The sequence below is a fragment of the Apiospora kogelbergensis genome, assembly GCF_038363985.1.
Source record: "Apiospora kogelbergensis strain CBS 113332 chromosome Unknown utg000008l_segment0_segment0, whole genome shotgun sequence".
NCBI lineage: Eukaryota > Fungi > Ascomycota > Sordariomycetes > Amphisphaeriales > Apiosporaceae > Apiospora > Apiospora kogelbergensis.
In genome coordinates, this window is record NW_027117425.1 from 2,896,076 (window position 1) to 2,917,439 (window position 21,364).

Here is a 21,364-nt window from a genome sequence, read left to right on the forward strand (position 1 = left end):
AGCCGGGGACCTGATGTGGCCGGCGTCGAGATTGGCGTGCGGGACCAAGATGTTCGGGGGCAGCTCAAAGTTCGACCATGACGGGGTACGTCAGGCAGCGAGGGTGCGACGAACTATACTGACAGGATATCTCGGGCTTGCCTCGCGGTAATGATTTGACCATACGAGAATATATAAGTTAAGCTCCTAGAGGGGGGATGGATCAGCCTGTCCACAGGTCTCTCTCTTTTTATTCCATATTTTCCGAGAGCGAAGGATACAGAGAAATGTCATCATGGCCTTCGACAAATCCGGCGGCAAGGGTTCAGTCCTTCCGGATACCTATCTCCCCTGGCTCGCTGTGTTCTTTGTGGTGTTGGCAGTGAAAGTGAGCGTCATCTTAGAAACCCGGACAGGCCCGCCTTGCTTTGGGATGAGGCTAACAGATTATCTGCAGTTGTTTACAGCCGCCTCCTATAACTCATTGGCTAGACTTCCAGGCCCATGGTACACCAAGTTCACTTCGGTATTATACACCTATCATCAGCTCCGGGGTCGGGCGCCGCTATACGTCCAGTCGCTTCATGCTAAATACGGTCAGTGAGCACTCTACTTGCTACTACTCGATGCTAATTAAGTTGGTTAGGGCCTATCGTCCGCACCGCGCCCCATGAAGTCGACATCTCTGACCCGGCTGCTGTCCAAACCATCTATAGGGTCAAAGGAGAGTTCCTGAAGTCTCCTTGGTATAAGACGCTAGCTCTCGGAACGCCTAACGTGTTCAATGCGACCGATCCGCTTGTTCATCGGCGCCGCAGGCGTAATCTGTCGCAGCCGTTATTCGAGACCGGGTTGCGGTCGGTGGTTCCGCTCATCGATCGCAAGGTCCAATTGGCCATAGAAAAGATGGCTTTCGAAATGAAGGAGAGAGGAGCAGCTGACATTTATAAGTGGTGGCTTTTCATGGCGACAGACCTCATTGGCCTCTTGAGCTTCGGCGAGTCCTTCGGGATGCTCGAAAAGGGGAAGGTAGGCGATATCATGATTTATCCTTCTTCTCTCCCGACTATGCAACTGACAATCCCTTCAATAGAAGAACCAGTACATCAAAGACATCGAGACCACCGGAAATACCTTCATGGTGCGCGCGGCCCTACCATCCCTGACACGGTGGCTGCGAAAAGTGCCCTTCGCCCTGCCCCTGGAATGCCTCAAGACGGCCAACGAGGTCGAGGCCCGCACGATGCAGTACGCGCACGACTGCCTGCAGCGGCACCAGCGCCTGGTGCTGGAGAGCCCCGAGACGGCCCTCGACACGCTCTTCAGCAAGCTGTACCGGACGCCGACGGTGGGCGGCGACGAGAGCGCGCTGACGCCCCTGGAGCTCACCGCCGACGCCCAGGCGTACATCATCGGCGGCAGCGACACCCTGTCCAAGACGCTGACCTACCTGGTCTGGGCCGTGTGCCGCACGCCCGGCGTCCGGCAGAAACTCGTCCAAGAGATCCGCCAGCGCCTGCCCCTGCCGGGCCAGACCAGCTTCACCGACGCCCAGGTCCGCGAGCTGCCCTACCTCGCCATGGTCATCGAGGAGACCCAGCGCCTCTACCCCGCCGTGCCCGCCGCCCTGCCGCGCGTCGTCCCGCCAGACGCGCCCGAGCTGTGTGGCCACCGCCTGCCTGCCGGCGCCATCGTCACGACGTCGGCGTATTGTTTGCACCGCGACCCCGACGCGTTCCCGGACCCGGAGCGGTTCTGGCCGGAGCGCTGGCAGAACCCGACGAAGCGCATGAAAGACGTGTTCCTGCCCTTTGGGGGCGGGAGTCGAGGTACGTAGTTCTGGTTTGCCTACCGACCAGTTCCCTGTTGCGGCATTGATTCGTCGCTGATTGTTATTGTCTTTCCGCGACTTCGCAGTGTGCCTCGGCTTGCACCTTGCCCGACTCGAGATACGGCTCGCAGCCGCGCGGTTTTTTCATAGATTCCCCGACGTAGAGATGTCAACTCTCGAGGGGATGAGCGACGCGGATATGGAACCCCAGTGGTACTTTGTGCTTACCCCCAGAGCCAAACGATGTCTCGTTCAGCAGGCGGGTGGACAGGGATGGGATTGAACAGGTGCTCAGCTACCGAAAACAATGGATTGAAACTACATCGTACTGTACGATTCCTCTGCGCATGATATTGCACTTGAATTGAACTGCCCCGTCGCCCGGCCTGGGCTTATTTCCTTCCAACAAGTCAAATGTCAAGCAGCAGTCACACAAACCACAATGTCCCCATTTTGCTCCTGAATATTCGTCTCATTTACCTCCATGCCACTCTCAACAATGTCCGCAACTTCAGCCTTAGCCACAGAGACATCCATCTCTTCCTCCTCCTCTTCTTTCTCTTCTTCCTCGCTTAAGAATGACGCCGCGTGCCTAAACGTATCCACCTCCACAGTCTCCTTTTCCTTCCGCCCGCGGAGTCGAATCACGTTCAACTCATAGGCAAAGATGACATCCTCCTCGCCGCCGCGAAACGACCTCGTCCGCTCGTCCCGGCGCTCAGCGCCGAGCTCCCCGCCCATGCTGGCAAGTACCCCGTCCGGCAATACCGGTACATCTGCCGACAGGCCGCCGCCGATCGTGCGTTTCTTCACGTCGGCAACACGTAGGCCGCGCGCGATCTTGAGACCGCTGACCATGTACACCGGCGCGTGCCGCCCGAAGACGCGCGAGGCGCTGATCACAGCGCGGACGCGGGGCTCTTCCAGTCTTGTGCGCAGCTCGGATTCGGAAGGCAGGTCGCGTAGGTACTTCGTCTCGAGTCTATCGATCTGGTACGTGGTGGATGCCTCGGCGTCGCGGCTTGCGTTCACGCCTCCGCCCACCACGTTCTGGAGGAAGTGTGCCCAGAGGCCGGTGCGCACGGAGCGTCCGCGCCCCTGGGAGAGCACGTGGTCGTATTCGATCACGGTCTCCACCGCCGGCGCAGTGGAGTCGGCGAGTTTTGAGGAGGAGAGCGTCTTGGTGGGCCGGAGCGGGTCGGCGATGATGCTGCCTAGCTGGATCGGGCCTGAGGGCTTGTAGGTGAAGTTGGGCGCCAAAAGGTACGTTTTGATTTGGGCCATGGTTTTCTTTCCGGACAGTATTGTTCGTTCCTCTACACGGAATCAAACTTCTATTGAAGAATTAGATTTTGGGTGTCTTCAGCTGTATCAATCAGGCTGGCCCATTAGGCACGTGATGTAGGCAGTATATGTGCCCCGTAGCTGACAGGCACTGCTGCTGCTGCTGCCGCTTCTATTGGTAGAATATGGGTATTCGATTCCTGACAGCGCTTGTGGTCTGGCTGCAGCTCTTCTACACAGCCACACTCCTGCATCTATAATGAGTTTTTGTCCAAAGTGTCAGTAGACACCCTTTATATATGACTTTCTTTCAGTAATCCATGAATTCGTATGTGAAAGTCTCAAGTCTTGCGACTTGAACCATGCTTTTGCGCATCTATTCAGTAGATTGTCAGTCCTTTGGCAAAGGGGGTTAATATGGTGGCGCCAATTCCTCGTATGCCCAAGGGTTAGTATCTGGCTCTCCAACGCATACGCCCAGTTCAGTTAAGTCAACATGCTCGTTAAGGGGTACTAATACACTTATGATCTTGTCATTCGTTTTGTGTGTGATGCCCGTTATATTGTCCAGGTCTGGCTTTATGACCGCGACGATGAGGCATCCGAGTGCCTCCATATCGACGTTCCATGGATGCCAGTTCTCACCTTAGCGAACTACCGCCTACAAGCATCAATTATTCCGGCCCAAAGCCCATCGGGTGACCCAAGGAATTGCGAGGGGGTTAAAAATTGACACTTGTTCCCCATATGTTCCGACATCTTGAGGAACAGAGAGAGCATGCCTCGTCGTGTCCAGAGCCTTTCCACTTCTGGTGGTAGTTTTGGCTCCGGTTGGGCAAACCCCAAATCAGCACAAGTCAGCATCATCGCCGCTATCCCAGCAGCTATGGCGGTAGCAACCGAAGAACCGGATTTGGCGACCTCTCCGTCGACGTTACTCAGCCAGGCCGACGACACGTTCGACCCAAGTGTGCCAAAGACCGTCGGTCCGTGGGTATCCACGGGTGGGTTCCTGTCTGAGAAAAGTCCGAAAGCATTGGTTTGGCGTATGGAGATGACAGTGTCGTCGCGCGCTGGGAACAGCTCTCTCCTGTTTCCCCCGAGTTGGAAGCAGCCGCGAAGAAGAGAATGTTGCCGCGTTTATACAGCTCGGCCTCACGGATGGCCATGCTAATCTCGTTTATGTCGGACTCAAACCCGAAAGACATGGATATAATATCCACCTTGCATTCTTCTGTCGCCCATTTGATCGCCTTCCACGGAGTTAGGCAGAAGCATTGATGGTCTGGACAGGAATACTTACCTGGCAGATGGCATGGGGCGCTTTGCTCATTGAATCTCGATCTCGCGCGATCCTTGCGACATAAATCTCCGCGGTAGGCGCCATCTTCATCACTAGGGCCACGGTATGCGTTCCGTGGCCGTTCTCATCAATTGGGCAAGCCGAGTCACCGGCAAAATCCTTCCAACCTTCCACCCTACGGCTACGAACTAGCGGCAGGAAGAATGACGAGTCTTCGTCATAACCAGAATCCAAAACGGCAACTCTAACAGGCCGTGGGTGTGGTTTGAGGGCCGTGTGTGTAGCAGAGTTGCACACACGAGTATTTAGCTCTACTATCTCCTCGACCCAGTCGACCGAAGCTCTTGTATCCTTGCTCTCTGCACTTGTCACCGAAGTGCACGGCTTTGGAACTCCCGGAACGCTAGGTGGATCGGAGTAGTAGCGGCCGCGTTCGCTTGGCCGCATGGGTTCAATGCAATCCAGGGCATCTTCAAATCCCAAGAAATTCAAGAGATTGTGCAACGGTTCTATGAGGACATCATACAGTATCGTTCTTCTGTGGCCAAGGTCATGCTTGAGATCATTCCGCCCCGATCCAGTCCTGGCGGACGCTACGTCGAATGTCTTGCTCATAAGCGATTTCCCCAAGGCGGATCGGAAATCGGTGTACTCGAAGTTATTCCACTGGCTTGGATCTTCGAGAGTGCGTATTGCCAGATCCCATCTCGCGTTGATACGTGCCTCGGCGGTGTCAAAGCTATCCGGTTCAAAGGCCTGCCCTCGCATGATCTCCAACAGTAACGTACAGAGCGCGAGGATACGTGGATACCGGAATATCACAGAGTAGGAATCGCAGTACTCTTGGAAGTACTGCTCTGAATTTTCAAAAGTAATAGCAAAGTAGGGTTTAGAAGCATACAGAAGTCCTTCCGGCTGGCTCGTAGTAGACGTCTCAAGGAGAAAATGGATTGATTCGTTGGACCATGCAGTGCTCATCCATGGAGAGTCGTAATACTGCCAGAATGAACGCGCAATTATGTAGCACAATATCAACTTCATCTTGTTGGATAGACGATAGGTATCCAGGATAACCCTTAGTGGTAGGCTGGGGTCAGATCGGACGCGCTGCTGGAGCGGAACTCCCTCCCAAAGATGATAAAGTTGAGAGTCGTGGATCTGGAGATTTAGACGCGACCAAAGTCTGGTATTTATCAGGTTGCAGAGCGATCCAAACTCAACAAGTTTTGGGCGCTGCCCATCATCCACCGGGGTCGTGTCGTAATTGTATCGAGCACGCTTCTGGCTTTTCCTGTTTGGGGGGCATAAGCTACCGTTTCAACCACGCAAAGGGCCGAGAAACCTACATCTTGACACGAAGCTGGATATCTTGCCAATGCCCTTTGGACTTTGGCCACGAATGCATTAGTATATCAAAGCCGAAGCCCTCTTTCGACCGGACAATGTCGGCTTGGAGTCGTAATCTAGTGGCGTGTGTGCCTTGCTTGCAGTCGGGCTGCTGGTTTGCACCGCAAGCACAAGCAGAATGGCAGCGCAATACATTGTATAGTGTTGCATTTACTTCGCGCGGGTATTCATTTGGTGCTGCCCTGCTCGCTTGGATGTTGTTTCTGTCGTTTGTGGCAGCCCGTGCCTGAGAGTCTTTCGAAAAGCGTTTCAGCCGTTTAAGTAAATCTTTCTGGATCCAGTCGGGGCCGCGCAAGAACTCGGTGATGCCAGAACGAGCACCAACTTCCGATCCAAGGGCGTCCTCCATCAAGTCGGGGCGCACGAGTTTGCAGAGGTTTGACTGACTTCCATAGGCTGGTGCATTTGGCCACTGCACCGAAAGATGTTAGTGAATATATCAAATCAAGGTCCAAACAACGAGCTACTGGAATCTGTATGAGACTCACACAGCAGATACGTTCTAAGTGTTTTACTAGCTTGCGCGACCTCTTCTCAAGCTTAGTAAAGTGTGCATCGTCTGCCGTCTCAATCGTCATCTTCGCGATGCGCAGCTCGGCAGCAAGTCTGAGGGCCGTTACCGATACCTCTTTAACCCCGATGTCGGCAGCCAACGTGGAGGTCTTGTCGAAAGCATCCTGAGCAAACTTGAGGAGGTCATCGCTGCTATGAGGGATGCCTTCATCACGACGTGACATATTGCGGTGGTGGAGTTGCGCCGCTTGACTATGAAATGTGCAGCGGAGGAAATCACAGAGCATCAGAGTATCTAGAAAATACATTTCGCCAGCGAGGCTGGCTGCTGCATGGATGATTGGCTACAGGCATGTCATCATTGCTTTTAACCCCGCCTAGGCAATATCTGCATCTGGTCTCGACCCCGCCGTCAGCGCGTCGCGGCAGGCGAAAGAAGAATACTATTCTGAGACTCGGCCTCTAGAAGAGATGCCTTCGTGCTCGGTTATACTTTTGCCTTCTCTCGATACCCTCATGTCTAACATAGCCTACACCGTTGTCGTTGCCAACACGAAGACGAGTCTAGTAGGGCGAGGACATCTCGTTTCGTGTGAAGACCGGCGACCAACAGCACCCCTGGATATTTGGAATAGTCGTCATGACGTCGGCAATAGCCCTAAACATTGACATAGCAGAACCAGCTTCTGTATGCCGTGTCTCGTTTCTGGATTGTCTGGCGTGTGCGGACCTGATGAAGTTGGAATGGGCTGAGAATCGACTGGCCGACTTCGATCTCTGGGCTCTTGATTTTATGAGATATCACACTCCAGTGGATGGAAGGCCCAGCCCTGATGATCATACGCGGAACGTCATTGTTCATGTTCTCAAGTTACTTCACAGCTGCATCCAGCAATGCTTAAGTCTAGGTATGGCACTCAGCCCATTCTCATTCATACAATATTGTATAATAAACAACGAGGGCTGATTTTTCTGCAGCCAACTCATCTACAACAGCCTCATTTGCACAAGCTTCCCGTAGTCATCATGAAGGCGGCTTGCCGCCTCCGGAAGCCCTATCCAGATCTTTCAGCCCCTTTTCGGATGAATCGTCGGATTCAGAGCCAGAGTTGCACTTGGATAACAACGTCAATGATTACACGGCTCTTACCTCAGCGATGCGTAACGTGGAGCAGCTAATGAATGAACTGACAAGGATTTCCCTCGCTATTGGAGATGGCGGGACGCCCTTGATATTCCGCAAGGCTGACAAGGTCTTCCATCCCGATAACTATGGAGACTTACAGACGTATCTGGAGAATATCGTAAACTCTCGGCCTCCAGGACCACTCGGAGTAGGGCTCGACGTTCTCAAGAACGACATCACGCCTGCTCAGAAACGCCTGGTAGAGGCCAACTTGCGACGGAGAAATCGTTTCGTGTGTGCCATGCGTGAGTCGCAGGAGCTCACCATGCGTCACACGAAGAAGCCCCCGAAATGCCAGCCCCTAAGCGTCCTGGAATAGATATACTTGTCCCAAGTCGCCAGGGTGAGGATTACTACCTGGAGCTTGGGAGCAGGATACCTCGCGAGTCTCCAGACATGAAGCTTCTCGGTAGCATAGAAGTTGTGTCTAAATTAGCCAGCACCAGCGCGTCCTCTTTGGGCACACTACCACCCCTGTTACCATTACCTGCCAAGGCCCTGCCACCCCCAGCCACCATGGCACAAATCACAACGACGGCGGCCAAAGTCGTCTATCCAAAACCTCCTAAGGTCGAGGCAGGCTTCGGTCGGTTCAAATGCCCTTGCTGCTGTCAGAGTCTTCCACTACTGTACCAGGAAAGTACACACTGGAAGTAAGTGATATTTATTATGCCATGCGAAATCGGTGGGCACCCAGTACTAACGACTATTTCCTATTAAGAAAGCACCTCATGAACGACATCAGACCATATACGTGCATTCTTGACGACTGTCCGTCTCCTGAAGCAATGTACAGGCTACGTTCAGACTGGTTCACGCATATTGAGCACGATCATAGGAAGTCGTGGCGGTGCCTGTACTGCAGTATGCCTGGCACAGTCCCCCGCCTCTTCACTACCGTCGAGACTCTTACCCAGCATATCCGGAGTTATCATGCCGACGCAGTCTCTGACGAACAAATAGCAGCCGCGGTCCGTACCGCTTTGGGGCCCTCCCTATTTGGCGTGAGTAGTTGCCCCCTGTGTAACATCACCGGCACGTCGGACTCGGACATGCTATATTATCATATTGCCGAACACATTCATGCGTTCTCCCTGCAATCGCTGCCCTGGCCAGACGACGCGCGAATTGCAGACTACTTCTCGCAGAACAATTACTTTGATGACGACTCAGACACTATGTCGCAACGTTGTAACGTCTCGGACTTGTCGAACAAAGACTTCCAGGGCCTCCCTTCGCTTGAAGATAATGCCAGAGATGCTAACGTTACAACGGAGAATCGTGAAGAGAGGAGGCCACCGGGTAAAACCCACCAGGGTGTTTTTCCTACAACGACGCAAAATTCGAAGCCAGTTCTTAAGGACGATGAAGAACCACGCATCATAGATTTCTCCTGACGATGACAGACATACAATATATTGCGAAACATGCGATACCTGGCAGCACATTACATTTGTCTACCCACACAACGCGAGCGGCGCGTTTGCAGAGGACTTTACCCATTCCTGTGCCGATTGCAAAATCCGCCCGCCGCTACGTGTTGGAGGAGGTAGCGGTAGGGCTAGCGTTAATGCACCGCCAAACGAGGAACAAAGTCAAGAGCCCGATGAGAACATGGTAGACAGCCAGTGGCAGGATAATATTGTTCACTGGGCAAGAGGACTCGATAACTTTGAACCCGTTGAGATTCATTAGTGGGGCAAATAGGGGTTCTAGGCGGTGCAGTGGATGCGAATTAGCGAAAGCGCGGGGTAAAGCTTACCTAAGATGACCCCTAGCCAGGCACCTAATCCCCTAATCTTATCTCAACATCCCGTCGGCCTTGGGATCGACATCATTGCTCCCTACATACATACACACTTGACTTCACCAACACCTAACCTAAGGAACGGTCTGCACTTCTACCTAGAAATAGATATTGGAACTTCACTTTTTGTTATTGCAACATCTCCTCGCCATCGTCTCGACCGCACAGAACCATGTCGTCGGGGTTACGACAATGGACGCGCGATGTCTCTCCCTACCTAATCTTCCTCATTGCCGTTAGCACCCTAGGATCCCTGCAATTCGGCATTCACTTGGTACGAGACAATATCCCACGCATCATTCCCAGCAGTTGCCTATGGCAGCCGCTCCCAAGTCGAGCAAATAAACGAAGACTGACCGAAATGTTACTTTCTACCTGTAGGCCGAGTTGAACGCCCCCGAAGATGTCATCACCTGCCGAAAGAAGTCGATCTCGACCCGCTCCCTGCCAGACTGCATCCCGATGGACAACACCGCCTTCGCCGCCGTACAGAGCGTCTTCACCATCGGCGGCCTGATCGGGTCTCTGGGCGCCGGTCCCACGTCGTCAGCCAAAGGCCGGCTGTTCGCGATGCGGCTGACGAGCGCGCTGTTCGTGCTGGGCTCGGCGGTCGAGACCCTGGCCTCCGCGGTCCCCGTCATTGCTATAGGCCGCCTGCTCGCGGGCGTGGGCGCCGGCGCCGCCACCGTCATCGTGCCCCTGTACATCAGCGAGGTGGCGCCGCCGCGCGAGCGCGGCTTCTTCGGCGTCATGACCCAGATCAGCATCAACGTCGGCATCCTGCTCACGCAGACCCTCGGCTACTTCTTCAGCTATGGCTCGGCCTGGCGCGCGGTCCTCGGCGCGGGCGTCGTCGTCGGGGCTGTTCACGCGGTGGGGCTGCTGCTGGTGCCCGAGAGCCCGGCTTGGATGGCGGCCAACGAGAACGTCACTAAGGCCAAGAAGACGTTGCAGCGTATCCGCGGATCGGGCTACGACATCAACGAGGAGACTGTTTCTTGGGGACCCGACGTAGCTGTTCCAGAAGAGGAAGCTGGTCTCCTGGATGGAGAGAACGCTGCCATTCCTCCGACAACAGCAGCAGGGTTGGACACTGCAAACGGCCGCAAAGCTCCCGGCGAATCGGGCTCGCACAAGAGCTTCCTCGAAGTGATCCGCGATCCCCTCACGCGCCCGGCCATCATTGCCGTCGTAGGCATCATGTTGTCCCAGCAGCTCTGCGGCATCAACTCCATCATCATGTACTCGGTGTCCCTTCTGGCCGACCTGCTACCCATCAGCTCGGCGCTGCTGACCATCCTGATCTCCGTCATCAACCTCGTCACCACGGTGGCGTGCTCGCCGCTGCCGGACAAGCTCGGCCGCAAGACGTGCCTCCTGCTGTCCATCGCGGGTCAGGGCACCAGCGCCCTCTGCCTCGCCCTGTCGATCCTATTCGAGGTCAAGATCCTGAGCGCGTTTCTGGTGCTGTGCTTTGTGGCCTCGTTTGCGGTGGGGCTGGGGCCCGTCCCCTTCATGATGGCCAGCGAGATGGTCGGGCAGGACGCCGTCGGCGCGGCGCAGAGCTGGGCCCTGGGCGCCAACTGGGTCGCGACCTTCCTGGTGGCGCAGTTCTTCCCGCTCATCAACAAGGCCTTGAACCAGCAGTTTGGGGGCGCGGGGTGGGTCTACTTCATCTTTGCGGCGCTGGCGGCGGGTTGCGCGCTGTTTGTGTGGTGGAGGGTACCGGAGACCAAGGGGAAGGCGAATGCGGATGAGGTTTGGGGCAGGACACATCGATTAGAATAGCCTGGATTAGAATAGTCTCTTTCAGCAGGGGGCTGCTGCTACTATTACCTATAGATTGCCTATCAATTCAACCAGTAATCATAATCCTTCAGCCTTTTCGGGCGCAATCTTTCATCCTTGATCATCTGGTTAATCTGCACAAGGCCTGCTCGGACACCATCGACGACATGGAGTATCCCATAAGCAAACCGGTCGTCGTAAACCTCCGATGCAGCACTCCGGATGGTGTCTTCAAGACCGGCCATACCCGCACAGCCCATAACAATACATGTGACTCTGGTGGTGCTCCTCGTCAGCAGCCGTTTCGTCGCATCCTTGATCTTCTCGGTGACGACGGCCGGGTCAACCCCGTGATGGAAGTCGGAGGCATTGAGGCCCGTCGACTCGACGCCCGCGAAGCGGCTCTTGGGGCCCAAGGGCGTGTCGGGGTCGCCGGTGAGCTCGCAGACGACGCCGCGGCGCAGGTGCTCCTCCCAGAACTTGCCCGTCGTGACGATGCCCCACCGGTCCCCCCAGCGGCCGTTGCGCTGGTGGCTCGTCAGCATCGTGGCGGCGCGGACGCCGGCCTCGAAGATGCCCGTGGCGGGCCCCAGGGCGCGGTCGGCGAACGCCTGCAGCAGCGGGTGCACGCTGAAGCACGCCACCAGGATGCCGTCCCATTGGTAGCAGTCGTCGTCCACCACCTGGTTCAGGGCGGGCGCGAGGCTGGCGGCGATGTCTTCGGCGTTGTTGATGCTGGCCGGCGCCGGCGCGGGGGCCGTGAAGGTGTGGACCTCGACGCCCTGGCGCGGGGGGGGTCAGTACGAGGAGAAAAGGAGGGCGGGCAGTGGAAGAAGTAAAACATAATCAAAAATGTATAGTAATAGGATACTTACAGGCCCTAGGTCGACAGAGTTGATAACGGGTATCAAGCCTTCGGTCATGGACTTGGACGAGTTCGGATTCAAGACGAGAATCCGAACGGGTCTAGGTCGGGCTGCCTCGACGGGCATGTTGAAGATAACTTGTTTGAAGTAATTAATGTCTGCGAGAGGTTTTAATGGGAGTCTTCTTGTACTGCTGAGGCGGGGTGTAACGACGTTCTCAATTCCGACCCTTGCCCCCGGACAGTGCCTTGTAGGGGTTGCTAGCACTGTTTGTGGCCTAAATTAAATGCTTTCACAGTGCCCAATGATATATGTAATTACTTTAATCATCTATCGCTCTCTATGCATCGATACGCGTCTAGGGAAATACACATGCAAGGGCCATGTTCAAGATCAGAGGACTAAGTCTCAAACATAGACTTTGATCGGACGGTGCTGAACCACGTCCCGTAGTCCACCCACCATGGCCGCGTTCACCATCTGGCACTTGGCCTCCGCCGGCGCCGAGAAGCAGCGCGAGAGCGCCGCCGTCCCGGACGCCCACACCAACCGGCTCAGATTCCACACGCCCCCGCCCGCCGAGACGGTGCGCTCGTACGCGCGCTGCACCGAGTCGAACGCGACCCATTCGTGCCCGCGGCCGGCATGGACGTGTCCGAAGACGTGAAGCCGGAGGCCATGACGACCACAACGAAGGGCGTCGTCCTCCGATCCCGGCCCTGATCCTTCGACGACGCGCCACACCTCGCGCAGCAGGTCGTCGCAGCCCGAATGGCCGTCCGCGTCCAGGTGGCCCCGCGGCGGGCCGTGCGTCACGAGGATGTCGACGTCGTCGGGCACAGCGCCGTACCAGACCTCGGCGCCCTGCTCGCGCGGGTACTGGTAGGCCCAGTTCCCGTTGCGCGGCGTCCAGGCGGACCCCCAGACCTTCAGCCGGCGCCGGCCTCCGTCCACCGCGATCCAGGCCGCGCTGTCGTGGAGGTAGCGGACGTCGCCCCAGTCGACGCGGCGGGCGCGCTCGGCCTCGTCGCGGCGGGGCCGCAGGCCGGGGGCGGCAGCAGCAGCAGCCGCCGGAGGAGCGACCTCGCGGCCCTCCTCGTCGCTGCGCGCCGGGTCCAGCACGACGTCGTGGTTGCCGCCGATGACGATCTTGTGGGGGTGGGGCTGGGCGCGCAGCCAGTCGACGGCGGCCTGCAGCTCGGCGGGCGAGCCGGCCTGCGTCAGGTCGCCGGCGTGGATGAGGACGTCGCCCGGCGGCAGCGGGTCGCAGCGGGCGTTGTTGTTGTGCGTGTCCGAGATGCAGACGACCGACACGGGGCGGTGGTCGTCACGGCGCGGTGGCGTCCCTGGGGCCCGTTTGGTCCCGGCTTCCGGAGACGGCGAGGGCGGTGTCGGGAGATGGCGCTGGTGTCGCGCGTGGAGCTTCTCGGCCAGGTACACGCAGGGGCGGCGCCGGAACCGGTCCCAGGCGGAGGGGCGTGGCCTCTGAAGGAGGGATTGGAACTCGGACATGGTTGCAGTTGCTAGAGTCTAAGCGAGTTGGCGGAATCGATGATCTGGATTTTGTGTATTCGGCTGCCCTTGATCTTGCTTCTGAAAAATTACGTTGAGGAAGGAAAAACAAGTCAAAATTATTTCACACATTTGGGATGAGAGTGATTGTTTAAGTAGCAATAAAAAATTGACGTTGTTTCGGAAATGTCTACCAAGAGCCTCTGGAGTTAAAGATTTGTCTTTCAATTATGCCACGGTGACCACACACGGTAGGCAGCAGCTTTAATTGCCCTCAAACCAACCAAACTGGTAACCAACTCACATTTTCACATTTCCTTGGAGTATAGAGTTTCCTCTCTTATGGTCGAGCCGCTGTCGGTGATGAAGGCCCAAAGGCGTGCGTGCCAGACTCCCTGTTTCTCGTGACTGTGCCAAAAGCATATACACCGGAGATACGAGGAACACGCAAGTGCCCATGTGTAAACACTTACACTGCAATATCCATACCCTCAAACCGTGAATCCAAAATTGGTAGGCAGCTTGGCCAACTCGTGATGTTGGTCAAGTAGGCGCCGGTCACCTACCATCAGCCTCAAAACGTCTTGGATCCAGCCCGCTGCCTCCTGACTCTCACTCTCATGAACGAGTCGCTCGAAGTCACTAGAAATCTGGTGCAGGCAATAGCCGACGAGGGGATTGCTACTGCTGCTGCTGCGGCGGCGGCGGCACTTGCGCTCGGCCTCGGCCTCGTCGTCGTCATCCTGTTTATCGTCAATATGCCAGTCCCTGGTGCTCATCGTCATGGTTGCTGCTGTCCCCAGCAAGAGGAGATGGGGCTGCCATAGATGCCGCGGAGAGGCAGCGGTTGCCGTTCCGCCTCCTCGGCCGAGCGCTCGTTGCACGAGGAGAGACCGCACAAGACGACGCGGGCCGAGAGAGCCACTGACCGGCTGTCATGGCTGCCGAGGCTTTGGCTGCTGCTCCCACCCCACCTCCACCTCCTTCTTCGTCTACCCCAGCTCTACCCCAGCGCCAAGGTCTCCGGGGTCCCCGGGGCCCGCTTGGCGGCTGCGACTGCTGCTGCTGCTGCTGCACAAGTGCCGGGTGAGCCGATATGGCGTGTTGCAGCTGACGAGCTTCGCGGATGGGAAAGCTGGTTCCCCGCCTCGACAGGAAGTAGTATAATCGACATTCGCCACGATGGGCTGTTGCTGCCCTTGCGGTCTCGTGATCGGCTTCTCGCCATGTCGCAGGACGAGGCCGAGGAGGTGGGCTGATTGGCGCAGCTAGGCAGGTAGGAAGACTTGGAAAGAGCCCGTATTCATCGTCTCTTCTGTTGGGTTCGAGAATGACGTGGTGGAAGACATGACGAATAGAGCGGGCATTATTGACCCCAAGCATTCCCCCGATACCAAGAATCGTCGGATGCGGGGGAGCCGTTCCCCCCGGATGAGGTTCGGGGTCGCTCGAGACATGCCATGAATGGCTTGAAGGGCCAGAATGCAGGCTGGAAACGTTGCCTTGCGTAAGCATTATCCAATCTCCTATACTTGACATAAAGTTTATGTAAGTCGGCAGCAATTATTGGTAACCTTCTACATACTGATCCCAAACCACGACTGCCAACCGCGCCCTGCGTTTCTCCTGACGTCCGGTTCGCCACGAGGCCGCGGAACATCTGGAGGCAGTGCTCTCGGTTACGGAACCCCATTACGATGCCCATGCGAACCGTGTGGCCGGCGCCGAGGGAAGCCGCCCGGGCAGAGGTCGTGTATGAGCTCATAGATAGCCATGATGACGATCATCTCGAGCAGAGAGCTGGACGGGAGACATGCCGTCTCGGCTTTCGTCAGGCTCTCTCCTTGGCGAGCAAATGTCCAAGGCACGTCGACGCGAGGCCTGGTTGCTGCTGCTGCTGCTGCTAATCGGGGCAAGTAGAAGGCCGTATGGCCAGCAGTCGCACGCAGGTCTCAGTAGCAACGCGGTATCAGGGTCTGTTCCCCGGCGCCGTTTCTGCGCAAAAGCCCAGGACAGCTGCCTCCTGCTGTGGACGGCGACACTTTGGTCGAGTAACTGCTGTCGCGAGGTCCGGCCCGCCGTTCCGCAGCCCGTCGAACGAGTCACTTCGAAGAAACGCGGTAGAAGATGATGACGACCTGGGAACGCTGTTCTCGGGATCGAGAAAGCAGAACGCATGGCAAGCGTTCGTCTGGCGCCGTCCTGGTGCAGGCTGCGTAGCTGCAGACCTTCCCTCACTAGCAGTCCCCTCGGCGCCAATATGTGACGTAGTTAGTAGCCATTGCCCCTGAGCTGTCGACCGACGGCTTGTACGCCCGGCCGGGATAGGAACAGTGCTTGTCGGGAGCTCAGATACACTCTGTCCAAGACCAGAGCGTGAGTTATGATTTCACCTAACGCACATGTTCCCCTCTTGGTCCCCGTGTATATGTTAGGAACAGCAGAGACTCACGAGAGAGGGAGATGTTACGAAGGAACACGATGGGTCTTGATTGGTGCATCGTCGCTTCAGTCGTCTGATCATGGGGAATTACGGGTACGGGGTTTACCGCGAACGATTCATGGATGGGCTTGGTAGCCGCGACAACTCACCTGCAGGATATGGCAAGCGAAGCGAGTGTCCTTTAAACTGGACCACCGTCTCATTGGCCGCCATCTCCTTTTTACGTGTTGCATAAGGTTGGGAAGCTGAAGCCGAGAGTGTCTGACAAAACAGATTGCTCGATTCCCTCTCATCTCCTCGGCCGTTGGAATTCAAATACTTGGCCATGTTTACCAGGCAGATCCTGGCTTGGTCAAACAGAGGAGGTCCGAGACTGGATAATCGAGCCGTGGCCAAACAGCGACAATTCGTTTCGTCAACCATCGTCAGCAATGGACGAAGAAGGTTTTTTGCCATTTGTGTTTCTTGGCTGGGTAAGCGCCGGCGTGGTGGTTCGACCCTTGGCTGCTTGGGGAGGCGCCCGATGGCGGCCGTTGCGTTGTCAGCTGCATTGGCCTGCATTGGTCCGCTCTGACAGCTTGGCCCTACATATAGCGAAAAGTCAGAACTCTGGGCCGACGGGGCCCCTGACTGCCTGGGTGTGCGCCGTATCGTAAGAACGGCAGGCTGGTACGGTAGAGTTATTTTTGCCATCTACTTCGCTGTATGCAGCTAACACCCCGCACGAACTGCACTCGGATGTTGGCAACTTGGCATCTTGGGGAAAGAGGCAGAGTTGCAGAGATCGCATTGGCTTGTTCGGGGACCCTCAGCAGTACCCTGTTGCCTGTGTTCTCTCTTCCCCCTCCCCCTCGTGCCTTGTGCCTCGTGTGTCGCCCCCTTGGTTCTGCATGCATCGGCAGCCATTCCACATTCCCATGGCGCGCCCGAGAAACGTCCAGCAGTCTTGTTTGTTTGTCATACTATGGGAATGGGGATGGGGATATGGAATATTTCGGCGATGCACGCCGCGCGTTTTTTTTCTTCCTTTCCTTGGCCCGTTGGCGGGCGACGTGATGCCACTGATCGTGACACCGGAAGCAGGAAAAGGCATATGGATGGATATTGGCGACCATTCTGCCATTCTCTCGCTCTTTCTCTCATCCAGCCTAGATCCTTCTAGTGCCGCGATAAAAGGAAAAATTAAGTTGATAATTTCAAGGAAATTCCGTGGCCGTCACGTCAGTGGTAGGCATGCACCGCTATCTCAGCCAAGCTGAGAGCCGGGACGTTTAGAAGCAATCTACTAGAGGAACGCCGTTTTATTTCTTTCCTACCCGACTTTCCTGAGCCAGCGCAGGCAGTAGCTTGGGAAGCTATCGATCTGGATGTTGCCCCATTGGGGCTGGACCGTTCTATGATCGGAGGTGGGCAAAAAAAAAAAAGCAAGCCAGCCAAGCACCAAGGGGTAAATGAGGGGGTGATGGGTGAGGGAGGACTCGGGGAGAAAACTGGTAAGCTTGTTGTAAGGTAATAATAATACCATACAAACAATAACGGACATCCAATTGGAAAGCATCGTACGGTCCTCTTACCCCCCACCGGTGAGCTCCATCGTTTTCACAGTAAGTAAGGAAATGCCATGCATCCCATCCATCCATTTCCCATTCCATTTCCCCCGCAGCCGCTGCGCCTTGCATAGGAATTCGGGGCGATACGGCAGACGACGAAGCAGATTCAGGTTATCATCGTACCACATCACCAGCACCTGTCGCCGGCTCTGTCGCAGCGTCAAACCGAGTCCTGACTATAGGCGGCAATACGTCTGCATCCGATCTAGCGGGGGGCGCTTGGGATATAAAGCAAGAGATAGAGCCGGGCCCAACTCTCCAGTCGGTTGCCAGCTAGCCTGACTCTCGAACTAGCTAGCAGGAGGTTGCAGTTGCTGCGAACCTGAACCATCATCTCATACGCACCAAGATTGGCTAATTGGCTGCTTGGGGGCCGCTTGGACGAACTTGGACAAACGTTGCTCCTCCTCGCTAGTGACTGATCACTGCTGCGGCTGCTGCGCTGCTGCCGCTACTGCAATCTACTGCATTCTGGCTCTCTATCAGAGAACCCAAAGTGCCACCCCGTTGGGTAGCCACACACACACACGTCCACACACGCTGCACGCATTATCATATCGCATCCAGCACACCAATCCAGAGGGAAACGTTGTTTTGGAGGATAGATACCACTACTTACATAAAAACCACCACCTCCTCGTCCCGCCGCGTCCTTCCTTGTCTCCTCTATTTTTCGATCGATTCTCCATTGCCAATAGTTATATGTCTCCTAAGTTGGTCAGAATCCATTGCCATCCAACCACATCACCACCCCCAGTCAATCAATCAATATCCTCCAACTACTGCAAAGGGCCGATGGATTGATTGTCCCATATACAACTTACACACAACACACACACACACAAATCATTGCTTGAGCAACCCGAATTAAATCACCAAAAAACAAGATACAACACATCCAACACCCACCATCCATCTAACTTGGCATCATAATCTCCCTGCCCGATTTGACCTTATTGTGTCGGTGTGGAGATCTACATCAAATCGTGATTGCGGCCGCGTCACCTCCTGCTGCCACTCCCTGCCACGTGCGGTAACGACTTGACTCCCTCTGAAACTGGCCCATATCCGAATGTCCACCACCCACTCCCCTTCAGGGATCGACAGGGCAGAGAGCAATCAACCCGCCGTTGTTCTAGTACATCCAGAAGAATAATAGGGACATCGGAGGAGAAAGAGAAGAAAGGAGTACAAACATACTTACTTACATACTTAACCGCCCGCCCACCCCAAGGACCTTTCAGCCCGCCCTCCGTGCCACATACATACATACTCCCACCACTCCTACACACGTACTAGACCTACACCCCCAGGCCTTATCACGTCACCGCCGAGAGCTGAACATTTGTGAATTCTTTATTATTATCGTGTCCCTCGCTCCCAGAGAAAATAAGAGTGTCCAGCACCTCTATCTACCTTTTCTACCAAATCGTTTTTTCATAAAACAGGCACACATCCATCCCAACTACTACTACTACTACCTCCTACCTACCACGGCAACAGGGCACATTCCCCCTTTCAGCCACATACCAATCCATTGTCAACACATCTCACATCGACAACCACATCTACTCCGATGCGCTCGCTATTCCCAATTTTAGGACCTCGCAGCAAACTAGAGTATCTTGTAACTACAACACCAACATCCCCCTCCATAGCAAACACTACTTCCTCAACCACCACAACGACAACTCCGCACAACATCAACCACAATGTATAGCGGCATGCTTGAATCGCAACTGGGCCAAGCTGCCCAGCAGCAACAACAACAACACCACCACAACGGCGACTTCGCCATGCAGAAGTACATCCTCCTCCAGAACCAGCACGACGAGCTGCAACAGCACATGCACGAGCTGTGCCCCATGTACACGACGTCGACGGCCACGACGTCGCCGTCCGTATCGCCGACCCGGACGCTGAACCCGCGGTCCTCGAGCTCGTCCATCTCCAGCGCCTCGTCCACGGGGAGCCTGTCGCCGCCGCCGCCACGGGCCAGCCGGCAACACCGACGCCGCTCGTCGATCCCGCCCGCCGCCAACAATGGCGGCATCTACTCGCAGCAGCTGGCGCCCGTGCTCGACGAGGAGGTCATGCACGAGATGGCGGCCGACGAGCAGATGCTCTGCGACGTCAACGAGGGCATCAAGCGCGCCCTCACCGAGCTGCTCAACTGCGAGACGGTGCGCCGCGACCGCGCCATGCGCGCCTGGGTCCAGACCCGCCTCATGGACACGGAGCGCGAGCTGCGCACGGGGCGGCGCCGGAGGAGCAACGGCGGGCCCGTCGACTATTGAATTCGATCATCACGCGGGCACGCACATTGGGAAAGGGGAAGGGGGTTGATCCCCCTCCCCCTGTTTGTTCCTTTCTTCTATTTCCACACCACTCGGGAAATAATTTCGGGGCTCGTCGCGCAACGTGGGGTTCGATCAGCAAGGAAAAAAGTGGTTGGGTCGTCTACTAATGACGACGATCCAATCCACCTCGCGGCTCCCCAGTGACATAATTTAATCAACAAAGAGGAGGAGCATGATGCCGACGGAAGAACGCACGATGCCTCCTCACACCGTATTTCTTTCTTGGTCGGTCACGAACCAGACAGGGAACTTAGGGAACTGGGATATGGCAGCATTCGGGTGGATTCGGAAACGCAAAAAAGGGTTGTGCCTGTCTTTTACCAATGGCGCAACGGCGGCATTCACGAGAGCAGGCTGGCGTTTTCTTCACCCTCCCCCTGGATTGGGGGGAACACACACACTCACACATTCGAGAGAAACTTCTTTCAACCGGTCGCGCTTCTTCGGTAGCGCATGGAAATGTTTGTTTGTTTTGGCGTGGCGTTTTACCGGGCGCTTGGGTGAACTAAGCACTTCGAGGGTTTTATTTTTATCTTTTTAAGTCATTTTCACGGTATATCTTTCACGAGATCACACTACGGGATGGAGTGCAAAAAGGCATAGAGCGAGATGACAGAGAGAAGAAGACGAAGAAGAAGATAGTTGATGGCGATACCACAGCCCGCCGCAGGCCATGGGCAACAGAGATACCACTACCTAATATCACACAAAAACCCAATTGACAAAAAGACTCAAAAGTTCTTATCTACTTCAAGTCCGTGATGTGTGAATACTCTGCTCGTCCGGGCACCCATACAGCTAACAGTAGGCCTGTCGATGATCTGCGACTAGCTCCCAACGGTGTGTCGGGAATTATTCAAGCTGCCATACTTAGAAACAAGCTGAAGCTGGAAGGGGAAAAAAGCGCCACAAAGACAACGACATACGAAAAGATCGCCACATTCCGGTTTTCTGTGGATGTCGGATTGTGCCGAGTTGCCATGCCCGATCTTGATCTCTCCCGATGGGAGGTTCTACTGCTTGACAGGCGGACCTTCAGCTCCTTCAAGCCGCATACATACATAAGGGACGACGGCACACTACATCATAACTGCACTACGCCTAACTAAGCGTGTTAGCACCCCTTGGATGTTGTTGATCTCCTGGCGCCCGGCATGGGGGTCAGAGTGACTGATCATGAGGTCTTGGTTTTTTTTCTTCTCGATTTGATTTGATTTCCTGTGGTTGACGTAGTCTAGGATGCAGGTCTGAAAGCTAGATGCCAAGAAACGAATATTTTTAGCCATCCATGTGGTTATCATTCCATCCCCAGAATTCAAGGAAAGTTCTCTGGGGAGGGTTCTCCGACGATTGTGTTTCGAAAAAGAGTTGAGACACACATATACACACACACACACACACACAACGCAGACGGTGGTCCCGAAGGTTAGGTGAGGGCAAGGATGCCGGACGCCTGATGCAGAACGAATTCCTTC

The 21,364-nt window shown here is 55.6% G+C and overlaps 10 protein-coding genes across 10 annotated transcripts; 5 read left to right on the top strand and 5 right to left on the bottom strand.

Moving 5' to 3' along the window:
- Window positions 1–274: 274 nt before the first annotated feature.
- PG998_012896 (uncharacterized protein) lies at window positions 275–2,093 on the top strand (the record flags this gene model as incomplete). Its single annotated transcript, XM_066879712.1, has 4 exons — window positions 275–575; window positions 626–1,008; window positions 1,073–1,808; window positions 1,897–2,093. The coding sequence occupies 4 exons, from the start codon at window positions 275–277 to the stop codon at window positions 2,091–2,093; spliced, it is 1,617 nt and encodes a 538-aa protein (XP_066726096.1).
- A 134-nt stretch (window positions 2,094–2,227) lies between these two features.
- On the bottom strand, window positions 2,228–3,094 carry PG998_012897 (uncharacterized protein; the record flags this gene model as incomplete). Its single annotated transcript, XM_066879713.1, has 1 exon — window positions 2,228–3,094. One exon carries the CDS (start codon window positions 3,092–3,094, stop codon window positions 2,228–2,230), a length of 867 nt encoding a protein of 288 aa, XP_066726097.1.
- Window positions 3,095–3,748: 654 nt separating this feature from the next.
- Window positions 3,749–6,541, bottom strand: PG998_012898 (subtilisin-like protein; the record flags this gene model as incomplete). The annotated part of the gene is made up of 5 exons (XM_066879714.1): window positions 3,749–4,106; window positions 4,154–4,347; window positions 4,398–5,688; window positions 5,744–6,216; window positions 6,293–6,541. The coding sequence occupies 5 exons, from the start codon at window positions 6,539–6,541 to the stop codon at window positions 3,749–3,751; spliced, it is 2,565 nt and encodes an 854-aa protein (XP_066726098.1).
- Window positions 6,542–6,957: 416 nt separating this feature from the next.
- PG998_012899 (D-serine dehydratase) lies at window positions 6,958–8,900 on the top strand (the record flags this gene model as incomplete). The annotated part of the gene is made up of 4 exons (XM_066879715.1): window positions 6,958–7,225; window positions 7,296–7,748; window positions 7,823–8,156; window positions 8,249–8,900. 4 exons carry the CDS (start codon window positions 6,958–6,960, stop codon window positions 8,898–8,900), a joined length of 1,707 nt encoding a protein of 568 aa, XP_066726099.1.
- Window positions 8,901–9,482: 582 nt separating this feature from the next.
- On the top strand, window positions 9,483–11,098 carry PG998_012900 (uncharacterized protein; the record flags this gene model as incomplete). Its single annotated transcript, XM_066879716.1, has 2 exons — window positions 9,483–9,584; window positions 9,692–11,098. The coding sequence occupies 2 exons, from the start codon at window positions 9,483–9,485 to the stop codon at window positions 11,096–11,098; spliced, it is 1,509 nt and encodes a 502-aa protein (XP_066726100.1).
- Window positions 11,099–11,160: 62 nt separating this feature from the next.
- Window positions 11,161–12,090, bottom strand: PG998_012901 (uncharacterized protein; the record flags this gene model as incomplete). The annotated part of the gene is made up of 2 exons (XM_066879717.1): window positions 11,161–11,880; window positions 11,974–12,090. 2 exons carry the CDS (start codon window positions 12,088–12,090, stop codon window positions 11,161–11,163), a joined length of 837 nt encoding a protein of 278 aa, XP_066726101.1.
- Window positions 12,091–12,372: 282 nt separating this feature from the next.
- Window positions 12,373–13,476, bottom strand: PG998_012902 (phosphoesterase; the record flags this gene model as incomplete). Its single annotated transcript, XM_066879718.1, has 1 exon — window positions 12,373–13,476. One exon carries the CDS (start codon window positions 13,474–13,476, stop codon window positions 12,373–12,375), a length of 1,104 nt encoding a protein of 367 aa, XP_066726102.1.
- A 491-nt stretch (window positions 13,477–13,967) lies between these two features.
- PG998_012903 (uncharacterized protein) lies at window positions 13,968–14,261 on the bottom strand (the record flags this gene model as incomplete). The annotated part of the gene is made up of 1 exon (XM_066879719.1): window positions 13,968–14,261. One exon carries the CDS (start codon window positions 14,259–14,261, stop codon window positions 13,968–13,970), a length of 294 nt encoding a protein of 97 aa, XP_066726103.1.
- Window positions 14,262–14,303: 42 nt separating this feature from the next.
- PG998_012904 (uncharacterized protein) lies at window positions 14,304–14,735 on the top strand (the record flags this gene model as incomplete). The annotated part of the gene is made up of 1 exon (XM_066879720.1): window positions 14,304–14,735. One exon carries the CDS (start codon window positions 14,304–14,306, stop codon window positions 14,733–14,735), a length of 432 nt encoding a protein of 143 aa, XP_066726104.1.
- Window positions 14,736–19,325: 4,590 nt separating this feature from the next.
- Window positions 19,326–19,826, top strand: PG998_012905 (uncharacterized protein; the record flags this gene model as incomplete). Its single annotated transcript, XM_066879721.1, has 1 exon — window positions 19,326–19,826. The coding sequence occupies one exon, from the start codon at window positions 19,326–19,328 to the stop codon at window positions 19,824–19,826; it is 501 nt and encodes a 166-aa protein (XP_066726105.1).
- Between the last annotated feature and the right edge of the window lie 1,538 nt (window positions 19,827–21,364).